Source organism: Grus americana, chromosome Z (genome assembly GCF_028858705.1).
Source record: "Grus americana isolate bGruAme1 chromosome Z, bGruAme1.mat, whole genome shotgun sequence".
In the NCBI taxonomy this organism is placed as follows: Eukaryota; Metazoa; Chordata; class Aves; order Gruiformes; family Gruidae; genus Grus; species Grus americana.
The window spans coordinates 28,725,285-28,752,679 of NC_072891.1; the positions used below are offsets into that span (position 1 = coordinate 28,725,285).

Below are 27,395 nucleotides of genomic sequence, written 5' to 3' on the forward strand. Positions count from 1 at the left end.
AGTTAGGTTGGCAGGAAGTATATGCACTGATGTTTGCTTCTTGGAGTCATTAAAACAAACAGCAAAAATTGAAAATTTGCACATTCCCCAAGTTTTGCATTGTAAGCATAGGAAGTTTCAGGGTGTGATCGAATATTTTGAAATAGGTGCCCTTTTTAATTGTTCGCTAAATGCTCTGTGAACATATAACTGCTGTGAAAACAGTTTGCATAAAAGCTAAAGGGAAAACTGTACATCAAAGCCAGAAAAAAGAACAATTATCAAGTAAGCATGTGCCTTCATCCCTTCAGCCAAGTGCTTTCCTTCAGTGCACAGAACGTACTTGGATCCACCTTTCCTTTCTTCTGCTCCCAATTCTCTCTGCTATGGGCAGCACAGGTCTTATCCTTAAGCCCAAACTCATCATCGCTTCCTTCTACCTTGCCTTTACTACAAGTTTTCTTTGTCTCTAGTCCCGCAGCTGCACCTGTGTAGACCCTGGCTCTGCTTTGGTCCGACACCCTCCAGTGCCTTCCCACCCCCGTGCTTCAGGCACTGCACCTCCGTGCTGGTTCCATCCTACCACTCCAGAGAGCGGGCCACTTCCCCACAGCAGGAAAAAAGTGATGCTATGTTTTAAAACACCCTCCTGCATTCATTTTCACCTTCAGTTCAAAAATGCAGAAGCCTTTCTTAAGACCTTCATCCCCTTCCCATTGCCACTGCACTGTAATGGCAAGTTCCTCTGCACAGGAGACAGCCTCTCTGCAGTTCTTGCTGTCAGCAACAACTATTCTGCAATTCTCAACCTCAATTAAAAAAAGAAAAAAGAAAAAAAACCTCTTTTCATCCTTGCCAAATAACTAGTTTCCCTATCTGTCATGTATTCTCTAATGCGGAATATATTCAATTACTTTTAAAGGCACATGGGTTTCTTCAATTTTTCTACAGCAGACCCTAAACAAATACAGCCAAATCACATTTACTTTTGTATCATTTATGTTTCAGCTCTAGATCATACTTCCAAGGGACACTCAAGGAATCTCAGCAGGTGACTGTTGGCCGTCTTCCTATTTGATTAAACTAAAAACAACTTCCATACCAGCACCAAGGCTCCTCCCGTCTACTGCCCCACCAAAAATTTACACCTAAAGGGAAGTTTTCTATAGCATCTGGGGAGGCAGAACAAGATAGTCCATGAAATCTCTAGCAGTATGGCTATGACCAATATAATTTATGTGGAAGGCAATTGGGTGCTTCTGTGATGAATGCCAGTAAAAGGCAGACAGACAATCTTCCCCAGTTTCTCAATAAATATTTAACAGCAGATGCTGCTGAGGTGGTTTTATATTACTAAGACTTCATTACTTTTACACAACATGCTACAGGCCATTTCCTGGAATATGTAAAGTATTATACTAAATAATTAAAATGAGATTGTACTTTTCAAAATAAGCCAGACAGATACACTTGGTGATTCAGCTACATGATTTTACAGGGTGTGTTTGCATACTCAGTATCTTGCAAAATTTGATCATCCATAAACAGCTTCTCCCAGCCATTAGGATGCATTATTTATTCATACTTGTGCATCTATTTCAGGCTCTAACTCCATTACAAAACATATACAAAACATTTTTAATGTACTAAAGCAGGGCACGCAACCAGGTCTCCACCCACAGATCACACTACCTGAGGAAAACAGGGACCTCCCAAGATATCTTCCTGACATCTAACAACAATTAGCAAGACTCTTGTTTTGTGACTGCTTTTCCTGAGAGATCACCTCCTTCTCTGCAGATATGCTGCCAAAGTCACAGCTCTGCACAACCCTGAGCTGGAGCTGCTTCACTACAAACCAGTTGTCTGGCAAAAGACCCCGTGCCCAGGGTCTTCTGCTTCGGAACACGCTCCTTTCTCTCCTCCTTCTTCCCTGAAACCCTTATCTCTTGGAACAACCTTACCCAAGTAAAGAATAAATCTGTATATAAGAGATAAGGTCCAAACCATTCCAGTTTCATTGAGGCCAGTAATTCCACTGACTTCAAAAAACACTGCACTGATGTTGCTGCAACTGTAAATATAAGGAAAATGAGAAAGATTTGACCTTCATCCTGTTGTTGTTGTTGAAGTCTGCAGGCAATGAAACCCTGAGTATGGTGTTCAGATTTACACCAACACCAGTGATACCTCAAAGGACAGGGATGGATAATCTCTTCATTCCATTCATCACCTTAAAGATATGCACTATTTTAAACTTCCCTCCTAATGAATGAGCCCTAAATGAGAAGATATTAGAAATAACAAAATCAGAGAGGCATTACACAGGAAATTCTGCACTTACATTAGCATACAAAGTAAAACCAGAACATCATTAACTGCCTTAATTAAAAGGTGATGTAATACTCCTGCATCTACTGTGGTTATGTTCAGAAATGAGAAAAAGTATTATGAGATGAGAAAATTAGTAACAGAACTACAAAAACCTAGCACTGCAGAGCTGAAAAGCAAGTGTTACTTGAAATATACTAATTGCAGATGACATATAACGACATATTTTTCATTTTGGTATCACACTGCCATGTGATTTAATCCCTTTTGCCATCTGCTTTAAACAAATGGCAGTGTTATTCCCAAGAGGAAAAAAATACTTCCCCTGTGATTCACTCCCACCAATATCCCACAGACACTGATGTCTTATGGCAGAGCATGAAACTCAGCGTTCTCTGGTATGGAGAGGAGGCAAATTTGCTGCTATCTGTTGCAGAGTTAAAAGTAAGATCTTACTTGTTCTAATAAATCAATGCAATTTTGAACTTGGAAGATGCAGGTACTGATGTTACTCAACTTCACATTCTTATATCTTCCCATTTCATTTCACTCTCTTTATAACTTATGTTGAGTGCGGAACAGGCTCTGTGATCACCTATGCAGCCATCCATGCTAAGAGTAGAAAGGATATGCTGAAGACAGAAAGGGCAATTTGGAATTAATTGCATGTTCTCAATTTGGCATCTACTCAATTAAAAAAGACAAAAAAGTTTAAAGTAGCTCCAAATATCACATCTGCTCAGCAGGCTCCCTGACAAACTGGGAGCTCCGTGGTCGTGTCAACCTTTACTTTTAGAAGTTTTCCCTCCTTCCTTCTTCTCAAGTGACAGAACAACAAAAAGAATTCACTCACTGTGTAAGGCAAACAGTGAAAAAATGGCACTATTAAGAATACTGTGAAACACACCAGAAAAACTCAGAATAGGCAGTAAAGCATCTTCCCATGCCATTCCGCAGGTGGTAAGGGGTTGGCCTGCCATTGGCTAGGGAGGATGCTGTTTAAACAAGAGACATGTAAAGTGTGTGCTGTACAGGGCACAATTACATTCCAGCTCAGAAGACGAGATGTTCACAGGAGTTCATAGAGCAGCAACAGTACAGAAATTAACTCACAACGGTCACATATGAAGAATTATTTCTTTCCACAACTACAGAGTCTTTCAAGACTTTTTTTTTTTTTTTTGTGGGAGCAAGTCACTATTTAACAGGTTCCAAGTGATGAAAGCGATCTTATTCAACAAAGTCCTCAATATGGGATCCCATTAACCACCTCCAGTGCTGGCAGCAGTAGCTATGCTTATTTGAATAAGGCCCTCAGTTACTGAGCTTCGCCCCTTGCCAAAATCCTGTGCTGACTTGGAACCACAGGGAAACAGCTTGTACGTCTTCAGATGGCTTTTTAACACTGTACTGCAAAGCACATTTCACCTGGTTTTTCTCACACTTGCATCAGCTTTACATTGTATACCTCTTCTGACTGCCATAAATTCATCTTACACAAATATGAGAAAAGAGCCAGGCCATACAGCACCCGTCCTCAACCTCCCTGATGCAAACATATGCAGGTACTTTTATACCATGTCACTAAGCCATAACCAGTGTTACAGTAGCCAAAAAATAACATGTTGTTCTAAAACATCTCAATTACCAATGGGAAACTAAACCAAATTAATCTGATCTACAGTTTTAAGAACAGGTTCAATAGAGCAATCACTATTAGCACAATCTGCCTTAAGGATTAGGAAGGGAATTTCTTATAAAGAATACGGGGGAAAATGGAGTTTTAGGATACTACACATTGTTTCTGGGGGTTTTGCTTTTTCTATTGCAAATTAAGTATTTTACATCTCTAGAAATCACTTTATTTGATGAAAACCACTAAAATGGATTATTTTGCCAAAATCAAACCATCTCATCTGCTTATATGCTAATATGTATATATGTACAAATTTCTGCCTTTTAAAAAAGATTAAAATCACATTATTCAAATAGAGCCCTGTTTTTGCTCTCTGGTTTTGCATTTGGCTGTTTATGGAGATCACAAGCTCTTCTATGTTCCCCATAAAGATTTAAACTATATTTTTCACTATATCATGCATAAAGATCCTTCATGCTAACACTGCAAATGTCTGGGGAAAAAAAACCCTCCCACAATCAAGTTTCAGTGCAGTTTTCCAGATCTATCACTTTTCAACCCCGTTCCTGTAGCTACAATATCTGAATAAAAAAACAAATGAAAGGCAGTACCAGCAAACAATGCTGTTCACTTCAAAGCTAAAAGGAATTAAAATTGCACTGATTCCTGAAATCAAAGAGGTGAATCCATAGGTAAATCCTTAGGCATCACTTCAGCTAGTTAACCTGACATGTCAATTAAATGCAAGAGTAATTTATTCAATTCTCAGTCTAGTCTGACACAAAACCTATACTTCCCCTGATTCCTAATTAGCCAAAGTACTTGTCTTCTTTCATGCAGATAATTTCATAACCATTAGTGTAAAGCATTAACACATTTTTCTTTCAATCATATTTTCCTCCTGTTGACTGACACACCTTTTCTAGCGAGTGTACTTGTGCCAGTTTCAGCTTTGTGGGAACTTGCCCCAAGGTCTTTAGTAAAGTTCCCTCCCATACACATAAAACAATGATATATAATCATGATGCTAGCTATGTGAAGAGACATATGTCTTACCTTAGAAAATATGAATGGAAAATTATGCACTGGAGGAATGTAGCCATTTCCATTTGAGTGTATTTATGAAGCTAAATTGCATAGTACTTAACATACACTAGAATGCAGCATGATTAACTCCTTGACAGCATGTTCAGGTGGTGCTTCTCATTAAATAATTTAAGGCTTTTTGACAGAACAGACTTCTTACAGGATGCCTAATAATTCTAGGAAAATTAATCAAAACCAAGAAATTCCTTTTGTGTGCACACAAACCTTCTTGTATGCAAGATATTGCCATGTATGTACCTGGTAACTATTTCCAGTAAACCATACTCAGTATTTGTTTCTCAGTTCTATTTTGACCTATTATTTAGGAATGTTTTTTGAAAGACGATTATGAGACTTTATACTTAGAGCTGGTTGAAAAATGCAGGAAAATGTCATGAAACATTCATCTACATGAGAAATATTAAGAGTTTCAACTAACTTTCAAATTCTTTCTAGTCTTTCTCTCATTGCATCTCTGCTGGTTTTCCTTCACAGTGATCAGAACTGACTGTCTCCTGCAGAGATGTCAGGAAATGGAGGCACAAGGTCAGAGATCTTCTTAAAGTCTGCTAAACTCTCTGGGAAAAAAAGCACGGCCAAAAAAAAAAACCCAACAAAAAGGAAATCAGCTTCCATGTATGAAACATTAATACTGCCCAGCTTGATTCACATTGCTCAGGAACAAGTGATTTACTTCATTTCCATGTGCAGAGCCATTTGCTGGGGCTTCAGATGCCATCTGTCTTTCAGGGGGAAGTTTAGCGTTCTTCTCATTCCCCGCTCCCTGTACGGTGGCTCCTGATGCATGACAGAAGCAAGTCTGAATCGTGCAGACTCATGCACTGCATGATCGGAGCATAAAATACTTGTCACCCTCTGAATCGCAAATGGGACTGTGGAATGTGATGGCACATCCCTCTAAGGGGAGGCTCCCAGCCCTACCGGCTCTAGCAACACGCTGGGGTGCTTCACAGCACCATCTGCACCATCAGGATGCTGCAAGGATTTGCTGCACTGCTTTGCCAAAGGCGCCTTCTGACTCAATCAAGGCAGTAACTGCAGGTTTTATGAACATGACTTAGACAGAGAGACTTATACTACCTGTCACTCTACCTCTTGAGCTGGCTTGGTAGGCAGTGCTGGACCCAGCTGCTGGGACTGCACTGGTGCCTTGTTACCAAGGAGAGGTAAGAATGTCTACACAAGATGCAGTGACAGCAGCTGAACACAAAACTGGCCCATTGTAAGTGAAAGGCATCTTTACATACAGAAGCTCCACCAGCTTATCTTAGAATCAGTGCAATTAAACTGGTACAAGCCAGTTTAATTAAACCAGAGACTCTCATGTGGGCTCAATAGAAAGTATCCTGGTTAGCTTGCATATGAATGTTTGCCAGTGCAAGCTAATCCACTTTTGAGAGGTCTGAACCCACATATGTGTTTCTTTTCAAATTTGCACTAGCTTAGCTAACCTATTACTAAAATGACAACTTCAGTCAAACTAGAACAAGTTTCACCAGGCTAATTATTTAGGCATTTTTAGAAATATTAATCTCTTTTACTAATCAGCTTGGTTTGCTGATTGTGGTGATGAGACTAGCCTGCCCTACCTTTGATTATAAAATGCTATTTTGGCAAGGACTAGTAAGTCTGTAGTGGATGTCTGCTTGATACATTACAAGGAGTACTAAGGAGCAAGTTCCCTAATTAAGGACTTTTTTATTTGAACAACTTCAAGAGTTGACCTAAGAAAATTAAAACCCATTGTACTTGTGTATGTTTTCAACTTCTGATCCTGCTGCCCACTGGTCTTCGCTGTGACCTGACCTGCATGCAGCTGGTGTGAGGACAGAAGTCATCCTGCATTGCCAGCTACAGAAATATGGGAGCTTGGGCACTGCTGCAGTGGAGGAAACTGTGGAGGAAAAGCCACCAGGTTACTTAATGTATTACACCAAAAGTGCACCTTTATCCCCTAGAGACTTTTAGCTGTTGGGTCTTTACATGCTGCTGTACAACTCTCACAATAATGAAAGAATAAGGACACCAGGTCAGATCAAAACTATCGTTGTGCAACACGAGAAAAAAAACCCCAGATAGTTTAGAGTTTCCCATTAGCAGGTTTTTAAGTACTTCAGGAAATTTTCAGTGCAACACTCAGATAGGTGGCTTCTTTCACTCATTTTGGTAACCACCATCAATAACTGCCATGCAATCTATGTATCTCTGGGGGTTCTGGTAAAATAAAAGAATAAAGGAAGGTAATGCAGCAAGAGCTATTTTTACTAACATAGAAACTTATTGTCAAAGATTATATTATCACTTAGAAGTGACATAATTTTCTTTCCACAACTACAGAGTCTTTCAAGATATTTTCATTTCATTCTCAATGAAGAAAGAAGAGGGTGTTTGACCACTGATTATCATTTTAAGATGGTAAATCAAAAGCTATTCTAACTAGAAATCATCAAGTAATGCATATATGTTCTAAAACAGCCAATAAAACGCACTTGAAACAGCAAGAGCGACTTCAGATCACAAAAAAAGGATTTGGAGAGAACAACGTTCTGAGTACTGTTATGCAGACACAAACAGGGTGTGTTCTCTTTTCAAAAGTTTTCTGTATTTCTGTTCTGCTTATTTTCTCCCCTACCCTCAACAAGCTTGCAAAGTGGCATGCAATTGTTTTAGCAAAATCTATTGCTTCTACCACTACCAAGCTGTCTTCGTTCCTAGGCCTATAAATTTTGAGAGGTGGCAAACTGCCCATATTATTTGTTAATTAAATAAAGCATTAATTACCATTATTAAAGGCATCCTTGTTGCTTTTGCAGGAAAAAGACATCTGCTGGTAAGGACCAGTGGATTTCCACAGTGTACTGGTTAACGTTGGCTGACAAGAAGTGTCCATTTTGAGGTCCATCTGATTTTCACTAGTCCTTGCTATATCAGAATTCGAGATGTTCATCCCATACACACCATCCTCATAAACGAGAGAAGAATCTGATCTGTTAAGGCTGCTTAGAGACAAACACACTACAGCTTCATTTAAGTAGAATGTATTTTCGCGATGTAAGCTGTTCGATTCATTATGTCCCATTATCTGCAGAAGGGGGGAAAAAAAAACAGAGAACAGCATTTTCACCTTTGCCCAGCACCAGAACCATAAAATCACAGCATATGTTGAGTTGGAAGGGACCCATAAGGATCATCAAGTCCAACTCCCTGCTCCTTGCAGGACTACCTAAAACTAAGCCATATGACTACGAGCATCATCCTGAAGAATCCTTACACAAGGATACATAAAATTAACTGCCAAACAGAATGGAGATTCATAGCGAATAGTCACCTGATTTCCCAGAAGTTAACCACAAAACATGTTAAATTGGATGTGTGTTCAGGAATAAACAAAAATAGCCTAGTACATTTTGCCTTAGTTCCCCTCAAAACACAGGAAAATTCAGCAATAATTGCAAAATAGCAAATAACAAAGGGCCACTACCTGGGATGCACTGACCTCTGCTGACTCCTTTCAGGGTGTTAATATTTTGCCCCATAGTTCAATGAGGTACCACTTCACATATGTAAATCTGTGTACACTGCAATCCAAAAATAACACTGTACCTCACGTAGACAGGTAATCATAGACACAGGACTGCAGCAGTCAAACTGGGGATGGCAAACAGCATTCAGCAAGCAGCCATGGCTCCCAGGAGCTGAAAATGCAACTCCTGCAAAGACTCCCTGCCTGTAGGTGTTTATCAAGGCCGAGTTCAAAAAAGCAGGACTAGTAGTGTGACTTATGGCAATGTTTGGCCACCCAAAACTAGCTAGGTTCAGTGTAATGTCAAAAACACTGGGTTGGGCATACTGGCTGACTGGCAACCACTCAGCCAGCCCTGCTGCTACAAGGAGTATAGTAGTGGAAAATGCAGGACAAAGACAATCCTAAGGCCTGGAATGCATCCAAAACCATGTAGTTTACTTGAAATAGAAATACAAGTAGTCTTACACATGAAATATTAGATTAAGAACTACTGCTCTTTGACACTCAGCATTTCACTATTTTGCCTCTCAGTCTGTGCGATCCTGGCCATTCCTGCATCAGGCTATTGTCCTTCAACTTCTTCTCCTCAAAAGATTTCAGAAGTCCCATCCATTAAAGCTGATGGGCAACTTCAGTTTTGATTTTACCATCCACTACTTGAGCACTGCCAAGCAAGTCAAAATTGTACTGCAAGCTATACTAGTAAGAAGTGCCTTCGTTGTTTGGGTGGGCAAGCATATATGGGTAAGTCACATTCACACGGTGTTCACAAAAACCAGATGAAAAGGGGGAGGTCAGAGGCCAATCCTTCACCCCCTCATGCAGGCACAGGCTGAGGCGCCGAATGGTTACTGCTCATTATGGGTCAGTTGCCAGCTGAAAAACTAGGGAGGTGATGGCCTGAAGAAAGGCTCTACAGATTTTCTTGTGAAAACGAAAACCTGAGGGGAAAAAAAGCTGTTTGGGTCAGTGAGCTTTCAATATATGCAAAAGCCAGGCAAAATGTTTTGATTTTCAGGTGCTTTAGAAACAGTAATGGCAATCAAGACAGTACCCACTGAGGCAGGGACTAGAGGCCAGGTCCCACCCAGCAGGTGAGTTCAGAGTCAGCCTCTACCTTTGACCCTCAACAAAAACTTAATTATTTTTAGTATTAAATGCTTAAGCAGATTCAGAACTACTTTAAGGTGCATCTCCTAATAATGACCATCTCCATCTCCAAGGAATTACACTGTCAGGGATGGAGCCACACACCAACCTCTTCCCCTAAGGGGCTGCTTCTTTCAGGGGAGCAGGACACCCACCTGGCTACAACCTCCTGTCAGGCAGCTGTAGAGAGTAGTAAGGTCTCCCCTCAGCCTCCTTTTCTCCAGGCTAAACAACCACAGTTCCCTCAGCCGCTCCTCATATGACTTGTGCTCTAGAGCCTTCACCAGCTCCGTTGCCCTTCTCTGGACACGCTCCAGCACCTCAATGTCTGTCTTGTAGTGAGGGGCCCAACACTGAACACAGCACTCGAGGTGCGGCCTCACCAGTGCCAAGTACAGGGGAAAGATCACTTCCCTGGTCCTGCTGGCCACACTATTTCTGATATAAGCCAGAATGCTGTTGGCTGCCTTGGCCACCTGGGCACACTGCTGGCTCATGTTCAGCCAGCTGTTGACCAACACCCCCAGGTCCTTTTCCACTGGGCAGCTTTCTAGCCATTGTTCCCCAAGGCTGTTGTGCTGCATGGGGTTGTTGTGGCCCAAGTGCAGGACCTGGCACTCAGCCTTGTTGACCCCCTACAATTGTTCTCAGTCCAACAGGCCTGCCCAACTTGGTGTTGTCTGCAAGCTTACTGAGTGTGCACTTGATCCCCTTGTCCAGATCATTGATAAAGATATTAAACAGTAATAGGACTCGTTATGTTACCGACCAACAAAACCCAGATGTATGAGTCTATTCATCAAGGAAAGTCTCTCCAGGTCTGCACTTGGGGATATAATTATCACAGGGAACCACACACCTTGTAGCTCCCTGTGGATGACACCAGGCTATTTTTTTGACCGTGCTTCCAGTGCCAGAGGAGCTTCTTCTGCATTTTCACACTGTCTCTTTCTCTCTCCACCATCTTCTGGCCCTCCTGGAGCCTCTCCAGGCTCTGCTGGTACTCCTGTAGCTGCAATGCCAGTCCCTGTCGGCTCCTCTCCAGCAGCTCCTCCTGGCACCCACACTCCCTCTCCCGCTGCCCCAGCCGCCCTTCCCTCGCCTCCTGCTCCCGCTGCCGCTGCTCGCATTCACGCAGCCACCGCTGCTGCTCTTGCTGAAACTGCTGCTTCAGTTTGTGTATGTTGGCCAGCTCCACCCTTTGTTTTTCCAGATTCCGGTATTTTTCTTGTTCCAGAAGGAGGTTTAGCCGAGAACCATGGCCCCGACCGGTCTTCTCATTCTCTTGCAGGATTAACCTATGGAGTTCTCTGTGGCTGTCCTGGATAGCTAGTGCTGCCTAGACACCACAACAAAACCAGACACAAATGTTTAAATATTAGCATTAATCCAGTTCTGTATTTTTACATAGAAGCATTATATAAAAATGCTTCAATCTCCTGTAATATCAGCACTTAATGCTTTTCGGGAGGTTATTCCTCATGCAAGTAGAGAAAATACTGTATTCATGCTTTTACCAAGAGATGTTCCTAAAAGCACTCAACCATTTCAAGCACTTTTAACACAGCTTCTGGTTTACACTTAGTAGTATTATATATGTTTATGTTAAAGCTGTGCATATGCACTTCAGTTACAGCTGGGGTCCTGTTCTGTCAGAGGATGTTAAGACACATAGAAAAAATTATTTTTCATGGTTAAAGAGGGCATTAAGGCACTGGGAATGCTACACTGAACAAAGTATTCCTAACACAGATGTGGCTTATGCAGATAAAACTGTACTGTTTCCAGTACAGCTCACTCCAACCTTAAGGCTCTCCTTGCTAACCTGCGACAGCGCAGTCCTACAGGCACCTGCCAACATAGCCATGTCATCAGGACCGTACTGCTACATTCACCTGTGCTGGCAGAAATCTGCAATACAGTAATGATTTCAGGTTTGATGTTTCAATAGTTTATTTTACAACCAAAAGCACTATATTCGGTCCTTCACAAGGATGTTGTGCTATTGTTTGCATTAAAGATTGTGACATCGTCCAATAGCACAAAAATAAATAGCTGGGATTAAGAAGAAAGAAAAGCAAGGAAGCCCTAGATCTGCTGTGGCACTTATTGCACAGCCTATCTTCAAGAGCTGACATGGGAATCTGCTTCAGCAGGCATTCCCAGAGAATTCCCACAGCCCCATTATCCCATGCCGTCCACCCCAGAAAGAGTTTTTAACTTTATGCAATATGCAATTCCCACTTTTCTTGGCTCTTCTTCCAGTCTTGTTGGGTCAGTTCCAGTGATTTGTAAACAGCGTAAGGACAGGATCCTCTGCTTGTTTCTCTGCACCTATACTGCCAATTCACAGTCTGAACGATTAAGGCATGATCCCAAGCCTTACTTTACTGACCCTCTGGTGTTAAGCTATCTGTTTTTCAATTTTTCAAAAATTTTGCCTGAATTACAAGCTTTTTATTTTGCTTTTGCATTGCTTCAATCCACTTAACTTCTAAGACCAACGTTTTCAGTATTATTATGAAATATGCTAATGTCAAAGTTTAAAAATTAAAAATACTCAAATGAAACATTTTAAAATAGAACTATGAAACTGCACCTAAATAAGAAAAGATAAGTTAAAACTTCAAACTTAGCCAGAGAAAGGAAAAAACTTCAGACTAAGGCCCTACAGAATATACACAATGAATTGAGATTGAAATATCTAAAATGAGTTGAGTTTGCTACCTAAGTGGCAGAGGCACTGTTTACTAGTAGCCAGGAGAATATTCTAAACAAAATACTAAACCTTTTCAATATTTTGAACTATAATTTCAGAAATCTGTACATGAAATTATATCAGTTCAGTTAGAACCATCATTTTACTTTCCCCCTAGCTTTTTGGACTGTACACACATCCTTTTGGGATCTCCAAGCAAGCAAGCATTATTCACTTCTTAAAAGAAACCTACCACTGATGCAGAATAAAAATACATATATGACAACTTATGCAACAGTTGGTAGAGATAAGTATCCACTGACATAATGTCTAAAAGTAGGGCGAGATGAAAACAAGCCTTAAGAAGTAAATTACTAAGACTAATTACTCTACAAAGTTAGCAGTGGAGTAGTCACCTGTATGCTGTACAAGAGACGGGTTAAGTTCTGGATTGCTTGTACAATCTAGAAAACAAAAGAGAAGGATTTTCAAAGGTTTGACCACTGTTAACTAAATAGTTACTACATTCTGTCTGGGGTTTAAATAAACTCACCTCTGTCCCTGTAGATTCTGGGAAACTCATACTTCCTCCCTAAAATAAACACATGTTGCTTTAAAAAGTAGTTTTTAACTTTAGAACTGTATCATCTAGGTAATTTATTTTTTTAAACTAGTGGAGACATTCATATCACTAATATATGCAGTGCTGAGTCAAACCTTTTTGTGGGTATGTGAAAAAACACAGAAGCAAAAACCTACGGAGACTAATAATTCATCAACACTGGAGTTTCCGTGGAAATCACTAGAGAATCTAAGCACAACTGTAAAAACAAGAATATTTCATCCACAATTTTAATCCTCTCGTGACTAATGCTACACAGAAAAGACATTTCCATTCATTCTTTGTTTACTTGACAGTTTTGAAATACAGTAACCAGACTTCTGTATATACAGCACAGTGAGTTTAGATTACTTATAGGAGGGTGAAACAGTACAAGACTCTTCAAAAACAGAGATATTAATGTAGCAAGAAGCTAGCAGAAGTCACGTTAGTGGGTTACGGTGAATGCCTTAGAAGTGCTGTGAGGCATGGAATAAAGGTTGCGTGCCTGCTATACTCTGCAAAACCCACCAGCGTGGTTGCTGTTGTCCACTGCAGCAAGGCTCAGCCACTTCACACTTTCCACCCTGCTCCCTTTTCCTAAGAAGCTTTCTAAATTTATGGGGTGAAGCCACCCATAATCCCTTCAGCATGAAGAACGGCTCCTCTGAGAAAGAAAAGGTGAAACAGTGGAGGAATAAAACACAATCTCTTCTGAGGCTACACTGAAAAGACTTCCTGTATGATTTTTCCTTTTTTTTTTCCAGAGGAGCAGAGTAGGGTTTGGGGAATATTTGGTCTCTCTCTTGAATCTCCTAAGTTCTCTACTGAGTCTCATTTTCCACCGGAGAGAGCAAAGCAGCTGCTCCATTTAGCTGTGATCACTGAAAATGAAGATGAAAAAGGCCAGGACCCAAAACACAGCTCAATGCAGACAACCTAAGGGGAAAGGGAGCACCAGCTGCAGCATTTCCTCCACTCCTCTCTCTCTCATTACCTCCCTTCAGTATTTCTCTCCATTCCCTCCTTTTCTCACTGCACCCATGAGCCACATAACTGCTCGACTCTGCTGTGAGAAGCAGAGGACTTTGCACAGGTGCCTCTGTGCAGCACAAGGACTGACACAAGGGAGCTCCACTTTCCCTTTGCTGGGTGGCCAAGATGAGCAGCGAGCAAGGAGGAAGAGCAGGGCCAAGAGGGAAAGAGAAGAGAAGGAGATGCTGGCAGGGTGAGGAAGAGTGAGTGTACAAAGGAGAGCCCGCATGCTGAACAAGAGTGGGGTTTCTTTCAATTCTTGAAGCCCTTTTTTATTTAATAAAGGAAGCGCACAGTGGGATTGAAGGTTTAGCTGGCTTTGGCATGGCTAAGGCGTAACAAGTGGCCAGCCCAAACGCCTGTGGTCTCCTCACTGCAGCATCACTTGAGCGCTGGGGGATGAGCCCAAGGCAGGTTTAGTCAAGCTAGCCAGGGCAACAACAGTATTGCAGCTGCACCGCTACAGCTTCAGCACAAGCCCTGTAAGTCCAGCTTGGTCTGAAGCAATATATTCAGATGTTTTACTTGTGCTGAGGGTCACTGCCACCTCCCTGCCACTCTTCCCTAGCACCTTTGTTCAGAGTGATGAGCAGCAGTGGAGATGAGGATGGTCAGATCCCAGGGCAGGCTGTGTGCACAATGTCTCAGACAACCCCCCCCGAGATGTGATTACAAGGCAGGAGCAGGGGGGACAAGATGGAAACCACCTCCCACTGCTGCCTGCTTGGGACCCCATGTGTTGCACAAACAATGATCTTCCATCTGACACTTGGTCAGCATTTAGCTCCCGAGCTGGGGGCTTTCATTCCATCTTTCCAGCTCTTGGTTTCCTAGGCTAGCTGGTCTCAGCCCAGTTCTGCCACCCCACAACCCTAGGAACTGCACACCCAGTGACTGAAGGCAGGCAGGCAAAACACCCTCCGCCCCTGAAAGCCCTTTCTTTGCCTCTTTTGTTTGCTCATTCTGCCACCTCCTGGTTAAGTCTGATTCTGACATGGTAAGATGTGACGAGTCTTGCCCAAATAATAGGCCAGATAAGAATAGTAAATTAGAGTGGAAGAGTTTGCTGCAGATCCCTCTAGTCCAGCTGCAGCTCAAAGCAGGGCTAGCTTCAAAGTTAGATGAGTTTGCTCAGGGCCTTCTTCAGTCAAATCCAGGAAACCTCCAAGAATGGAGACCCCACAACCTCTCTGGACAACTTGTTCCTGCTTGATCACCCTTGCGGTGACTTTTCTCCCTGATATACAGTCAGAATTTCCCTTGTTGCAACTTGTAATCTTGGATGCTGATCATTTTGCTGTGCACCTCTGAGAAAAGCCTGGCTCTGTCTTCTCTATAATCCCAATGGCAATGTTTTCATGTGGAGCTACTGGAACTTTTAATGGGCTAGATCTGAGCCCCTCTATCCTCTGCTAGGTTATTTTATTTCCCCTCACCTAGTTTCTGCACTCCCTCACTTGGACTTTTCATCCCATTTTTTCCACACACACTCTTCTTCCTACTCCCTTCTCACACAGCAGTGTGGTAAGTAAGATGACCTACAGCTGAACAAGGCAAGGTTATAGGGAGATTAGTGTATTAGCAAGAGTCTTCCAGAAACAGCCAGAACCCCTCCTCCAAAGTATCAGGCACACAAGCCCTCTTTCAGATCTGATGCAAAGATAGCATGCTAATGCTAAGTATCTCTTCTAGCAAACTTTGCTTTCCATTTCAAGTCATGTGTCTTCTGTTATTGTCTCTCCTCTTTATTCCTTTTGTGGTCCTGCTTCTCCACCTAAGGACTCCACAATTGCGCTTCAGTTTATTTCCACAGAGTAATTCATACTGCTCTTACTCTAACACTCTGCTGCTACATGAAATTTACCATTCCTAATTTTGCCCAGAACTGACTTTTGATTCTGCTTTTTCCCCAGATTTGCTTATAAATTATGGAACTCGGAAAAATGGGCAGTTTCTCTTCTATTCTCTAATTGTTCCATTTTGTTTTAATTCAAAATTCTGAAGCAAGCTGGTGTAAGACAAGCCATCCTATTTTATGTGCTTGTTCTCAGGATGAAGTGCTTCCAATGCATTAAGTCTTACTTGCATTAGCTGAGGTCTCTGTCATTGCAGGAGACTTTCATCATCCTGTGAACAGGAGGAGGGAGTAGAGGAAATACTATTGCCAGCTCCATAGAGATGGATGTACTGAATCATGACAGCAGAGAACCAGGCTCTTAACTGGCCCATACAAGTGGTACAAAAACATTGTGGCTGTTATTACAACCCACTGATCTGTAAGCCTGGCAGGAAAATTGTTCTGCATTTGGATTGTTTATGCTTGCTTTCTAAAAATTCATTATTAATTGCAGTGACCACTATTAAATTGAATTATCTGGATTTGGGTGAAAGTCTCTATCCCATGCTTTTTGTTTTGGAATAGTTTTTAGATACCCCACAAAAAATTGGACAGCATTTACATTCCCAGTACCCAGAATGCTATGTGCAACACAGGAAGAAAAATCAGTTACAATACCTTATCCTCTAGATTGGCACCTGTCATTTCTTTTTCAACACTGAGATTGACTTCAGATGATTCTTCAACTTCTTTTATTTCTGCATCTAACAAATAAAGCCCCAGTAAAATGCAAGAGAAAGGTATCAAAATATATTCTGACTAGAGAAACAAAGGGCACACTTTTTTACAGCTACTTGCAGGATGCTGAAAATAAGAGTTTTACGTAATTTGGAGTTACATAATGGATTCTAGGCTGGGGAAAAACAAATTTGGAAGCCTGGATGGCACAGGTGGGACAATCCAGTTTTCCTACCTTAAAAATTAGTAGTGCTTCACTTAGGAAAGTTTGAAGACAAATACAGCCATATCACTAAAAATGCTCCATAGCGATGGTTTTTCCAGGACTTCATTTACATTTTTATTGCAAGAAATCCATGCTATACCTTTTACAGCTGAAATTATAGAAATGTCAATCCTGTTTTTCAGGCCTCTTGACAAAAATCAGCTGACTTGGGAAATGGCCTATAATGCAATACAGATTTGCTGTGGACCTGAGCAACAATGACAAGAAAGCATATGGAGATACACAAATCTGACTCAATATTGCTGAATGCAGGCATGTGCTATGGAAAAGGTGCAGTGGATGCAAACCATCCATTTACTTCAATGAAGTTATATGACGATTTATACTATCTGAGCATTTGCCTAAAGACAACTTTTATTACATTATTTTCTATTGATTCTGCCATAGACTGAGAAAGCTTTAAAAAAAAAAATCACAATCCAGTATCAATTATTTTATCACTCTGAATATGTAAAAGCATCAAATTTTACTCACCACCAGGAACAGATTCCAAGATTTCATTGGCACTAAATCTGTGGTTCACACTTAATTCTTCAGTAATTTCCTCTGGTGATTTGTCTGTTTCACTCACTTGTGATGTCGTTACAGCAATATGGAGACTTTCAACTAGAGATGAAAACATACAGAATTACAAACACCCCTTAACCAGCTCCTTAATGCATAAATCAATGACATAGAATAATTCAGTTGGAAGGCACTTTTGGGGGTCATCTAGTCCAACACTCTGCTCAAAGTTGGTCAGACTAAATTGGGCTGCTCAGAGCTTTGAACAGACAAGTTTTTAACAACTCCAAAGATGGAGACTTCACAGCTTCTCTGGGCAACCTGTTCTGGTTTTTGATCCTCATGGTATATGATTTTTCTGTTCACTTAAATTGGAATTGCCCATTTTCCAACCTGCACCTGTTGCCTCTCATTCTATCACCACATATCTCCGCAAAAAATCTGGCTTCTCTGAATCCTGTTAGGTACCTAAGGACAGAAATGATACCCCACCAAGCCTTGTTCTCTCAGGGCTAAACAGACCAACTGTTCTGGTTTCAGCTGGGATAGAGTTAATTTTCTGTCTAGTAGCCAGTATAGTGCTGCATTTTGGATTTAGTATGAGAATAATGTTGATAACACACTGATGGTTTTAGTTATTGCTAGGTAGTTGCAGTATCTACACTAGGGCAAAGACTTTTTAGCTTCTCACTCCCTGCCAGGTGCACAAGAAGCTCGTAGAGCACAGCCAGGACAGCTGACCCAGACTGGCCAAAGGGATATTCCATACCATATAGCCATATACTCTGGATATAACTGGGGAAGCTAGCCGGGAGGCAGGATTGCTGCTTGGAAACAGACTGAGCATCGGGTTTTGTATTTTTTCCTCCCACATGTGGTAAGCAATTGCATTTGTGCATCACTTGTTTTTATTTTTTATTATTGTTGTTATTCTTACTACTGCTATTATTATTATTGTTGTTGTTATTATTGTTATTATCTTCCTTTGTCTTTATCTCCACCCATGAGTTTTTTTCCTTTCTCCTCCTTATCCCCTTGAGGGAGAGGGGTGAGCAAGCACCTGCCTGGTGCTTAATTACTGGCTGGGGTTAAACCATGACACCAGCTATCTCAGCCTCTCCTCAGACATCATGTGCTCCAGGCCCTTCATCATCTTGGTGCCATTTGCTCGATTTGCTCCAGTTTGTCAATGTCTCTTTTGTCCAGGGGAGCCCAGCACTGGTCATGGCACTCCAGACAGGACTCACCAGGTGTAAGTGGAGTAAGGATCACCTCCCTCAACCTACTGGCAACTCTCCTCCTAATGCAGCAGCCTTGGAGGCAGTTGGCCTTCTTTGCCACAAGGGCACATTGCTGCCTCATGGTCAACCTGCTGTCAAGTAGGACTCCCAGGTCCACTTCTGCAAAGCTGTTTTCTACCTAGTCAGTGTTCAGCCTGTACCAACACATGGGATTACTCCATCCCAGCTGCAGGACTTTGCATTTGTCTTTGTCAAACTTCCAGGGCTTCCTTTTATCCCATTGTCCCAATCTGTAGAGGTGTCTCCAGCACATTGATCACCCCACCTCATTTGGTGACAACCATGCATTTGCCATCCCTTGGCTAACCCCATTAATAAATATGTTGAAAAGTACTGATCTCAGGATCCATCCCTAAGGGAATCCCCTAATAACACATTGCCAGATGGACACTGGATCACTGATTACAATCCTTTCAGCCCAGCAGTCCAGCCAATTTTCCACCCACTTATGCAGTCCACATCTCACCAACTCAGTTGTAAGGATACTACAGTCAGTGCAGACAGTGTTGGAGACCTTGCAGATGTCAAGGTAAACAACACACACTGCTCTCCTCTCATCATAAAACCCATCAGGTTAGTCAGACACAATTTGCCCTTGATGAATCCATGCTGGCTGTTCCCAGTCACCTTGTTGTCCTTCATGTTCTTGGAAATGACTCCAGGAGGATTTACTCTATCACCATCTCAGAGACAGTGGTGAGGCTGACTATTTTGTAATTCCCTATACATTCCTTCTTGAAGAGGGATGTGATGCTTGCCTTCTTCAAGTCATCAGGAACCTCTCCTGATCACTGTGACCTTTCAAAGATGATAGAAAGCAGACTCACAATGACATTGGCCAGCTCCCTGAGCAGCCTTGGATTTATCCTGCCTCATCTCATGGATCTGTGTACATCTATGTACATGCAATTTGCTTAAGCTCTCCCTAATTCTATTCTGCTCTACTGCTCAACTACTCTCATGCTTTATTCCTATTCCCTGTTAGCTCAGGGACTTTGTATTTCTGTTCTGGAAAATGATCCCCACAAATTGCCTACAGTGTAAGCAACTGTAAATTCCTTACAGTGTGCTAAAGAGTCCTGAAATCCAAGACATCATCAACATTAGCATGAGAGAAAGTGAAAATTGAAAGTGGGCAGAATAAGATGTGTAAGTATAGGCTGCCATTTTAGCTAAAATTACATTTACTATTGCATCACTGACTTAAGATTCCCTACTCAAGTTCTATCAATTTTATCAATAAAATGCTCTCTGACTTCATAATGATGATGGAGACCAACCTTCACTGCTTGATTGGTTGAAATGTGGTTATTAACCCACACCTCTCAATCTAGGTGATGCTAAAATCTTGTAGTCCTTCTCAAATAGCATATGGCTTATGCTGGATATGGTTCAGTTTACCAGGACTCTTTTCAGCTGAGTTTAGCAGGAGTTTAGCTGAACTTCCAGCTAGGCAAGGTATCCACAAATACCATTCCCTTCCTTCCTTCAAAGGACAGCACTGTAGGTAGCACAAGGCTATCATGTCTCTGTTAGATAGTAATGCAGAAAAAACACAGGTCCTACAGCAATTCTGGCAGGTGTTTCTTGTCAGATCTGCCAAGCTCATCTGTAGTTTGGTCTGTACATGACCCTACATGATTCTGATCTGTCATCAAATAAACCAAGGTAAAGGACCAGATGCAATATCATACTGCATCTTGTGATCTCCTTCACAGGGCTGTACTGCAAGGAGGACAGCTAAGGAAACAATCCTCAGGTGCAACCTAACACCATGTCCCTGCCTGCTTACATATGATGTTATGCACTAAAAATATCCCTTATCTTACAATCTGGCAGGTACCATCTCATGCATCTGACAAGTATAAACTTGAGAGACTTCTCCTCAATGCCCTTTGCCAAGTTTGGACATTGCCAGTTCTGGAGACTTGACAGAACCGCAGCACGAGGCAAGAAGGCTGTACTTTGTTACCTCGTATTATCTGCCCACATGAAGAGCCACCAGCCCACTCTTCCAATGGAAACTCACCTTCTCGGAGAGCTGCTGCCAGCAATGAAGCAGCCTGTGGAGTTTCTCCAGAATCAGGTTTGATAAGGAGGTGAGGTTCCACATGAACATCCTCAAACCCATGCATATCTCCCAGTTCTGCATAGATATGCAATTTCTCTTCCAAATAACTACAGATCTGCTGGTCCTGGTTACTCAGTGATTCTGGCAACCAAAAATGAACACTGTATTAATATTTTTTATCCTGCAGGCAAAGCATGTTCCCCATTCATCCTTCTAATCCTTACACCACATAGACATTGCTAACTTGAGCTAGGCCTTTTTTAAGTGACCAAGAACCAGATTCATCCCACAGTCTGTCCTAATGAAAGCTGGCACAGACCCAGGCAGAGGGCCAGGACAGTGCCCTAACCTGATGAGGTGGCCTTGGCTGTGCTCTGGGGCCCTCAGTTATGTCCTGTTGCACTCACAACGATCAATACTAGAAAAGCACTTGGCTCAGGTAGCCAGAAGATGCGCTGATTCAGCGCCTCGACATCAAAGAAGAACACCTACTCTCAGCAGAGGATGCCCTTCTCTGTGGCTCCCTACAGGAAGGACATTGCCGGAATTTTTCTGCTCACAGAAGTATAAAGATGTGGACTTTAGGTGTAGGGGAACCAAGGAAGCAGAATATCCATCAGCTACATTTTCAGATAAAAATAATAGCAGCAAAGGATGAAATGCCATTAACAAGCACAAACCCACACAATTACTGAAGATTTGAGGTGTTTCCACAAACATGGACCTACCTGGCCCTGATGCTAATCTGGGAAATTCAGTGTTTATTCTGAAAGCATCCATTTTTCTTTTTCTTTTTCACTCATGGTGATGTAACAAAAATATAAAGTGTTTGGAAAAAAAATGGTTCTCTTTCATTAAACTCACATTATACCATCGGACCACCCCAGCATTCTCTGCTGTGACTCTGCCTATCGAGCCACTTTGAACCCACCAGCCAGTACAGGTGCACGATTCATTCATCCTGAAGTCTCAGGATGCAGGAGCTCTCAGAATGGCAGAAGAGGTACCACACCTTGGCATTTCTGAATTCTGGATGCTTTTGCCTCAGCAATACGCCTGTCCTCATCAGATTCACTTATTTTTCCTTCTTGTTCCTCTGGGCAACTTCAAAGATGAAAGACAAAAATTGGTGGATAATGCAAAATCTGCACATCATATATTCATCTTCAGTACAGTACAGTTCATAATAAACAGAACACATCATCAGCACCAACATTTTCTACAATCCAGAAGCATGCTACTTGTCTGCTTCTTTAAAAAGCAGTAACTGGCCGTAAACCAGACTGAAGGACTCCTTTTAATTCTGGTAAGGCTGCACTGTGCAGCAAATGGGTGGCTGGCCCTCACGCATAAGCATAAGCTTGGGCCTCATGAGGAGTAATGCTCTCCCTGCTATTCTTGAGGAGCTGACACCAAGATAACAGGCATGACTGAGGATTCCCCCAAAACAGTTGTATGGACACCTGCAGGACTCTGGAAAGCATCCAGTGCTAAAGGCAAAGGTGAGAGAAGCTTACAGTGGCTGGTAAGAACATCTAATGGGGAGTGTGAAGGGTCTGCTGATTCAGTAGGAGAACAGAAGTAGCATGGAAAGTTTGGCAGAAGTGATGGTGAGGTTTTGGGGTCTGTGAAACCTGAGCTCAGAGGAAAACCCAACCTCACAGGATCGATACAGTGCAATGCAGAACAGAGAGCATGCTGCCACGAATATCCAACCAACCTCCCATCTGCTTTGGACTACCAGCATGAAAATCAAAAGCCTTTCCATCTACCTTTCCACTGCATCTTGAATATGTCTCATCCAATTGTTACGTTCCTCTTTGGAGTTGGTATGAACCTCATACATCTCAGGCCCTGTAGACGAAGCGCTAATCAGAAACATCCCTCTTTCTTCATTGGCTACTTCTCTTACTATGAGCCTCTGAAGGGAGATTATGGAAGGCTTCTGGTCCTGGGGGAAACAGTCACAGCACATACAAATAATAACTAACTCTCTTATAAAACATCTTAGAAGCACAGTACTCATATAGTGTTTATATTTATATAGTTTGGGAACTTCTCTCCATTACCTTTCATACGTTTTATGTGTGTTTACTACTGCATTTGCAGTTCAAATTATTCTTCTGTTCTGTTTTACAGAACCAGAATTTAAAATTTATTTTAAATAACTGAAAGAGCCTGCTCTACTTCCCACCTTCATAATCAGATGAAACACAACACTAAAAATATCATTGTTATTTTCATCCTTCTTCTTAAAAAAAATATTTAATTTTGAAAATAAACTTAGTTTTCCTTATACTGGCATATTACTGTTCTGAATACACTACCAAGATTTTAGAAGAAAAACCAAACAACATTATGGGAATAACCTAGAAAAGGAACTACTTTTTGCAAAATATACAAATAAAAACGCAATGTGTATATTCAAACATTTGATAATATACTTACAACAGCTGCGAAGATGTATTTTTGGTCTTTTTCTTGTAAGAACAGTAGCATATCAGTTAGAAGCAGAGCTAAAGTGTCTTAAAATGAGAAAAGGAAAATAATATTTTTTAATTAAAGTTATTACAATTATAGTTAATTTCTTCTTTTATCTTTAAAAAGGGAGAAGCCCTGATCAATAAATATCCCACAGAATCCTATAGTAAACTAAACAGGAAATATCTAGATTAGCCTATCGTCTGCATGAAGCAACTGCAAGCCATCACTTTGTATCTCCCAGAAAAGACCACACTTTCTGCTGTCTACCCTCCTGCAGCACCGTGGTGGAGCACTGGCCCAGGGCAAGAAGAAATCCTCCCTCCAATGTCAGTAGAGCTTCCCCAGGCTACCTACAGGCAACCTGGCAAAGACTATCTCACAGAAATTTTGTTTTGCCTATGCTAACATATATTCACATCACACTATTACACTGGTAAAAGTATTTCTGGAATAATAAAGAACAGATAGCTGTGTAAAGTTGTACAGCAAATATTAGTAAGCTCCAAAAAACCCAACCCCTACATCTGATTAACACCAAAAATCAAATTCTGGGCTTGGATGTAAAAATGAGGCTCCAGGCAAATGTGGCTTCAGATTTTCTTTTCCACTGCGGATGTCCCAGTACCACTGCAGAACAGCACATGACTTTTCATGCATTATTTTCAATGGCCAGTACTGTGAACAATATAAATGCACAAGTCAAGACTCTGTGTTATGGGATGAAACTGCAAATCAATGAACTAAAAGGAGGGGACTGGAAGAAGAAATGCAGCTGATGGCTTTGCCTGTGAATCCATCTTCTTACCCAGATATACAGTGGATTACCCACAAACTATGGCAGCTTCTGGAACTACTGCTCTAGCAGTTAGTGGCATATTCTCAATACCATTACCTCAGAAATTCATGTTTGCAATACAGCATAATGAAGTATTTTCATTCTTAAACCAAACAATCTTCATATATTGTTTGCAATAAAGAATTACAGGACTTTACTGCTCGGATGGAATACCTTTGAAACGACCAGTCGCTGTCTTCCAGTACACTAAACCTTCATGAAGAAGTATTCTTTCTTTCCTCATCAAGTCTTGCTTCCTAAAAACATGGCCATTTTTCAGCTTTGTATATGTTTTGTTTTCAGTTCTACTGAGAATTTCCAGCAGCTTTTGCTTTTGGTCATATTCATTCACTTTCAAATCTACTGCTGCAATCATGTCCTTAATTAGACAAAGGGCTTTGCATAGGTCTTTATGTTCTTCTGTTCCTTCTGTATGAAACAAAAAATAAAAAATATGATAGTAGTCTGCATATTCAAGAGAAGATATAATTTCTTACTTTCTGGGAACAATCAACATGATGCAAAGCTTAAATTGATAAATATGTCATTTTAAGTTGAACCTGGCAGTCAATTTACTAGAAATATTAGAAGCATCTGCCTTTGTTTGACTTGCCTATTAGAAGATGACATGTACCTCAGATTTATTCATTGGTCAAAACAACGTGTTGAATAGTTTCTGACATATTTACAAGCTTTTAGCATTGAAAAAATTTACTGGCTAAGTAAATCATATAGTATATTACTCTTCTGGCTCAGTAAAAAAACCCCTTGAAACAGGATTGCAAGCACAAAGGGTTAGCATTTGGATATACAACTTTCTACAATGCTCATTTATAGCCCATTTGAGGAGCAACATTAGTAAGTTATTAGTGTTTCTAAAATGCTCTACAAAATTCCAGAGGTTATTCAAGCTTTGTTTGAAAAACTGGAGAGTAAAATGTTTGCCTAGCCCTACCTACAAAAGACTCCACCAGAATTAATTTCAAAGAAGGTGCATATGCATGCCTGAATTAGCTCACATCCTCTAGTCAATATCTTCTTCTAAAACAAGTATGCTTTTTTGGACTTCTGTGGCTTAGAATGTTGGAAATCTTCGCAGTCCAGCCTTGACAAAGACTACATACGTTAGAAACACGCTAGGATTCCAGACATGAAGCAACACTTTAGCTTTTATTCACCTTTTGAGTACTGCAATATCCTTTCAACCAGAACAGGGTATTTGGTGATTCGCTGGGTGACAAGGAGAATGCATTCAGGGATTTCTCGGCGTCGTGCCAACAGGTTACTATTTCTCAGCTGCACAGATACAAATATATACCTTAAGTAATAAGTGCATATTAAACCACCAATTGACTAATAAGAAATATGTTCTAAATGCATTAGAATAAGCTGAAAAAAAACCCCACTGGGTTATCTGAACCATCCCCAAGGAACAGTTGCTGCACTGAGGGATGAGGTGTACTGTAACAGGAACGTGTGTGTAATACACACTGGATGCCAAAGCTTTCTAAAATTTGAAAGAAGAATGTAATTTATCAGCTCTCTGGTTAAGGAGAAACAAACTTTTCCATTTTTATTAGCTATTAAAAGTGAGTTACTGAATATAATTTCCATCCTAAATCTAAGTAAAAGCTACGTATCTTTTTCCTGAGCATTTTATCAATAGTGATCATGTTTCCACATAAACTTACTTTAATAAAATTCTGGAACTTCTTGTTTTGGTGCAACTCTTTGAAGAGATTAACAGCTTCTTTGTGATGGCTGCAAAACTCTCCGTATATTTTCTTCATTTTAGTTGCATTTTCCTCTGAAAACTGAAGAAATTAATAAGTGAATTGTGCTCAACATTGCACCTAACAGGAAACTGTATGCCTTTAATTAATGTATTTTGTACAAATACAAAACTTTTATGATACCTGTTTCTCAAGTTCTATGAATTTGACTAACATGGCCTGTCACTACAGAATGAAAATGGACTAACTGTTTTTAGTAACAAGGAGAGGAAAATAAGCTGGAGAGAGCACAAGCAACCTCCACTACAGTCTTGCCAATAACAGGAGAACAATTATAACAATGTTTCCTCCCCCTCTTTGCAAACACAATCCCCTGCAATAATCTGGAGGGGACAGTCTTTGAATTTTATGAGGCAACCATAGCCTCCTTCCTGACCACAAAAGTTTTAAGGTCAACAAATTGTTTAATTTGGGAACCTTGAGTACATAAAGGATTAACAGAGCTGATGCCTCTACCTGCTGCACAAGGATGTCTCCAATTCTGCTGATGACAAAATTACGTTCGCTCCCTGCCATACACGATTCCTGCCGTCTCTCCTTCATTCTGCAGAAGAATTGCCTGTGCATCTCCAGTAGCTCATCTAAGCAGGGGAATATTCTGTCCACTGTGCTGTGGTCCAGCTGCAGTTCTTCCTTCATCCCTTTCCTGAATATTTCAGACATAATTAACAGGGTATGGATGTGATGCACTTCTGTTTGCATCAGCTCTGCAGTATAAAAGAAAACAGCATAGTATAATAATCACCTGAACATTTTGCACACCTTCTAAGATAGACTTCAGCAATATTCAAATATACAGTCATAATATTTTTTTCTGTGTGAGCCTCAAACCTAATAGATTATGTCAGTAGGAAGACTTAATTTATCTGTCTCTGGCACGGTTTTCTCAACTGTACCCCACTGAACAAGCTGTGGTTGCAATTCTTTGCGCTGGGGATTGGATGAGAGCCCTTCCAGCCTCAACTGTTCCCTGAGCAGAGTAGACATGTCTCTGGTAGCCACTACTCTCCATTTCCTTAGCTCCAGGACACATTGTAATTTGTGACAAAAATGTTCTTTGAACCTCCTTATTATTCTGAGTCGAAGTATTCATTCTTCTGGACATAAAACATGTAGGTTCCCTCTCTATTTTCTATGCCAAATTGTTTATAAACCTACATGAAACTTTGAAATACTGACCAAAAATGACATCCTGCCTCTTGATGGTATCCTTTTGTTGCTTGCTACAGAACACTGGATCCACAACACAACTCCAGGACTCCGCCTCAAACTCTTGTGCATCTATGCGGAGATCAGTCCACTGAGACAAATCCACATCATCTACAACAAAACATTTATCTCGTTAACACCAGCATAAGAACAGTAAGGGAAGTCCCTTTGCACATACAGATCTATTCATATAGTACGGGGAACACATCACAGGGATGAACTTTAGACAAGGCTTCTGTAAACATTGGCAGTGGCTTTACGTCTGAGAAGCTTGC

At 41.1% G+C, this 27,395-nt stretch overlaps 1 protein-coding gene across 3 annotated transcripts in view; it reads right to left on the reverse strand.

The window, feature by feature from the left end:
• Positions 1–27,395, reverse strand: part of ARHGEF28 (Rho guanine nucleotide exchange factor 28) — a 129,982-nt gene that overhangs the window by 11,165 nt on the left and 91,422 nt on the right. For all 3 annotated transcript variants that reach the window (XM_054810176.1, XM_054810175.1, XM_054810177.1), the window contains 15 exons: positions 27,091–27,231; positions 26,368–26,618; positions 25,810–25,932; positions 25,297–25,414; positions 24,293–24,547; positions 23,248–23,324; positions 22,572–22,750; positions 21,812–21,903; positions 20,758–20,940; positions 17,398–17,529; positions 16,578–16,663; positions 12,980–13,018; positions 12,843–12,890; positions 10,588–11,067; positions 7,835–8,135 (listed from right to left, as the gene is read on the reverse strand). In XM_054810176.1, the coding sequence (XP_054666151.1) occupies positions 7,835–8,135; positions 10,588–11,067; positions 12,843–12,890; positions 12,980–13,018; positions 16,578–16,663; positions 17,398–17,529; positions 20,758–20,940; positions 21,812–21,903; positions 22,572–22,750; positions 23,248–23,324; positions 24,293–24,547; positions 25,297–25,414; positions 25,810–25,932; positions 26,368–26,618; positions 27,091–27,231 (2,505 nt within the window). The remainder of the gene's footprint in view (positions 1–7,834; positions 8,136–10,587; positions 11,068–12,842; positions 12,891–12,979; positions 13,019–16,577; positions 16,664–17,397; positions 17,530–20,757; positions 20,941–21,811; positions 21,904–22,571; positions 22,751–23,247; positions 23,325–24,292; positions 24,548–25,296; positions 25,415–25,809; positions 25,933–26,367; positions 26,619–27,090; positions 27,232–27,395) is intronic.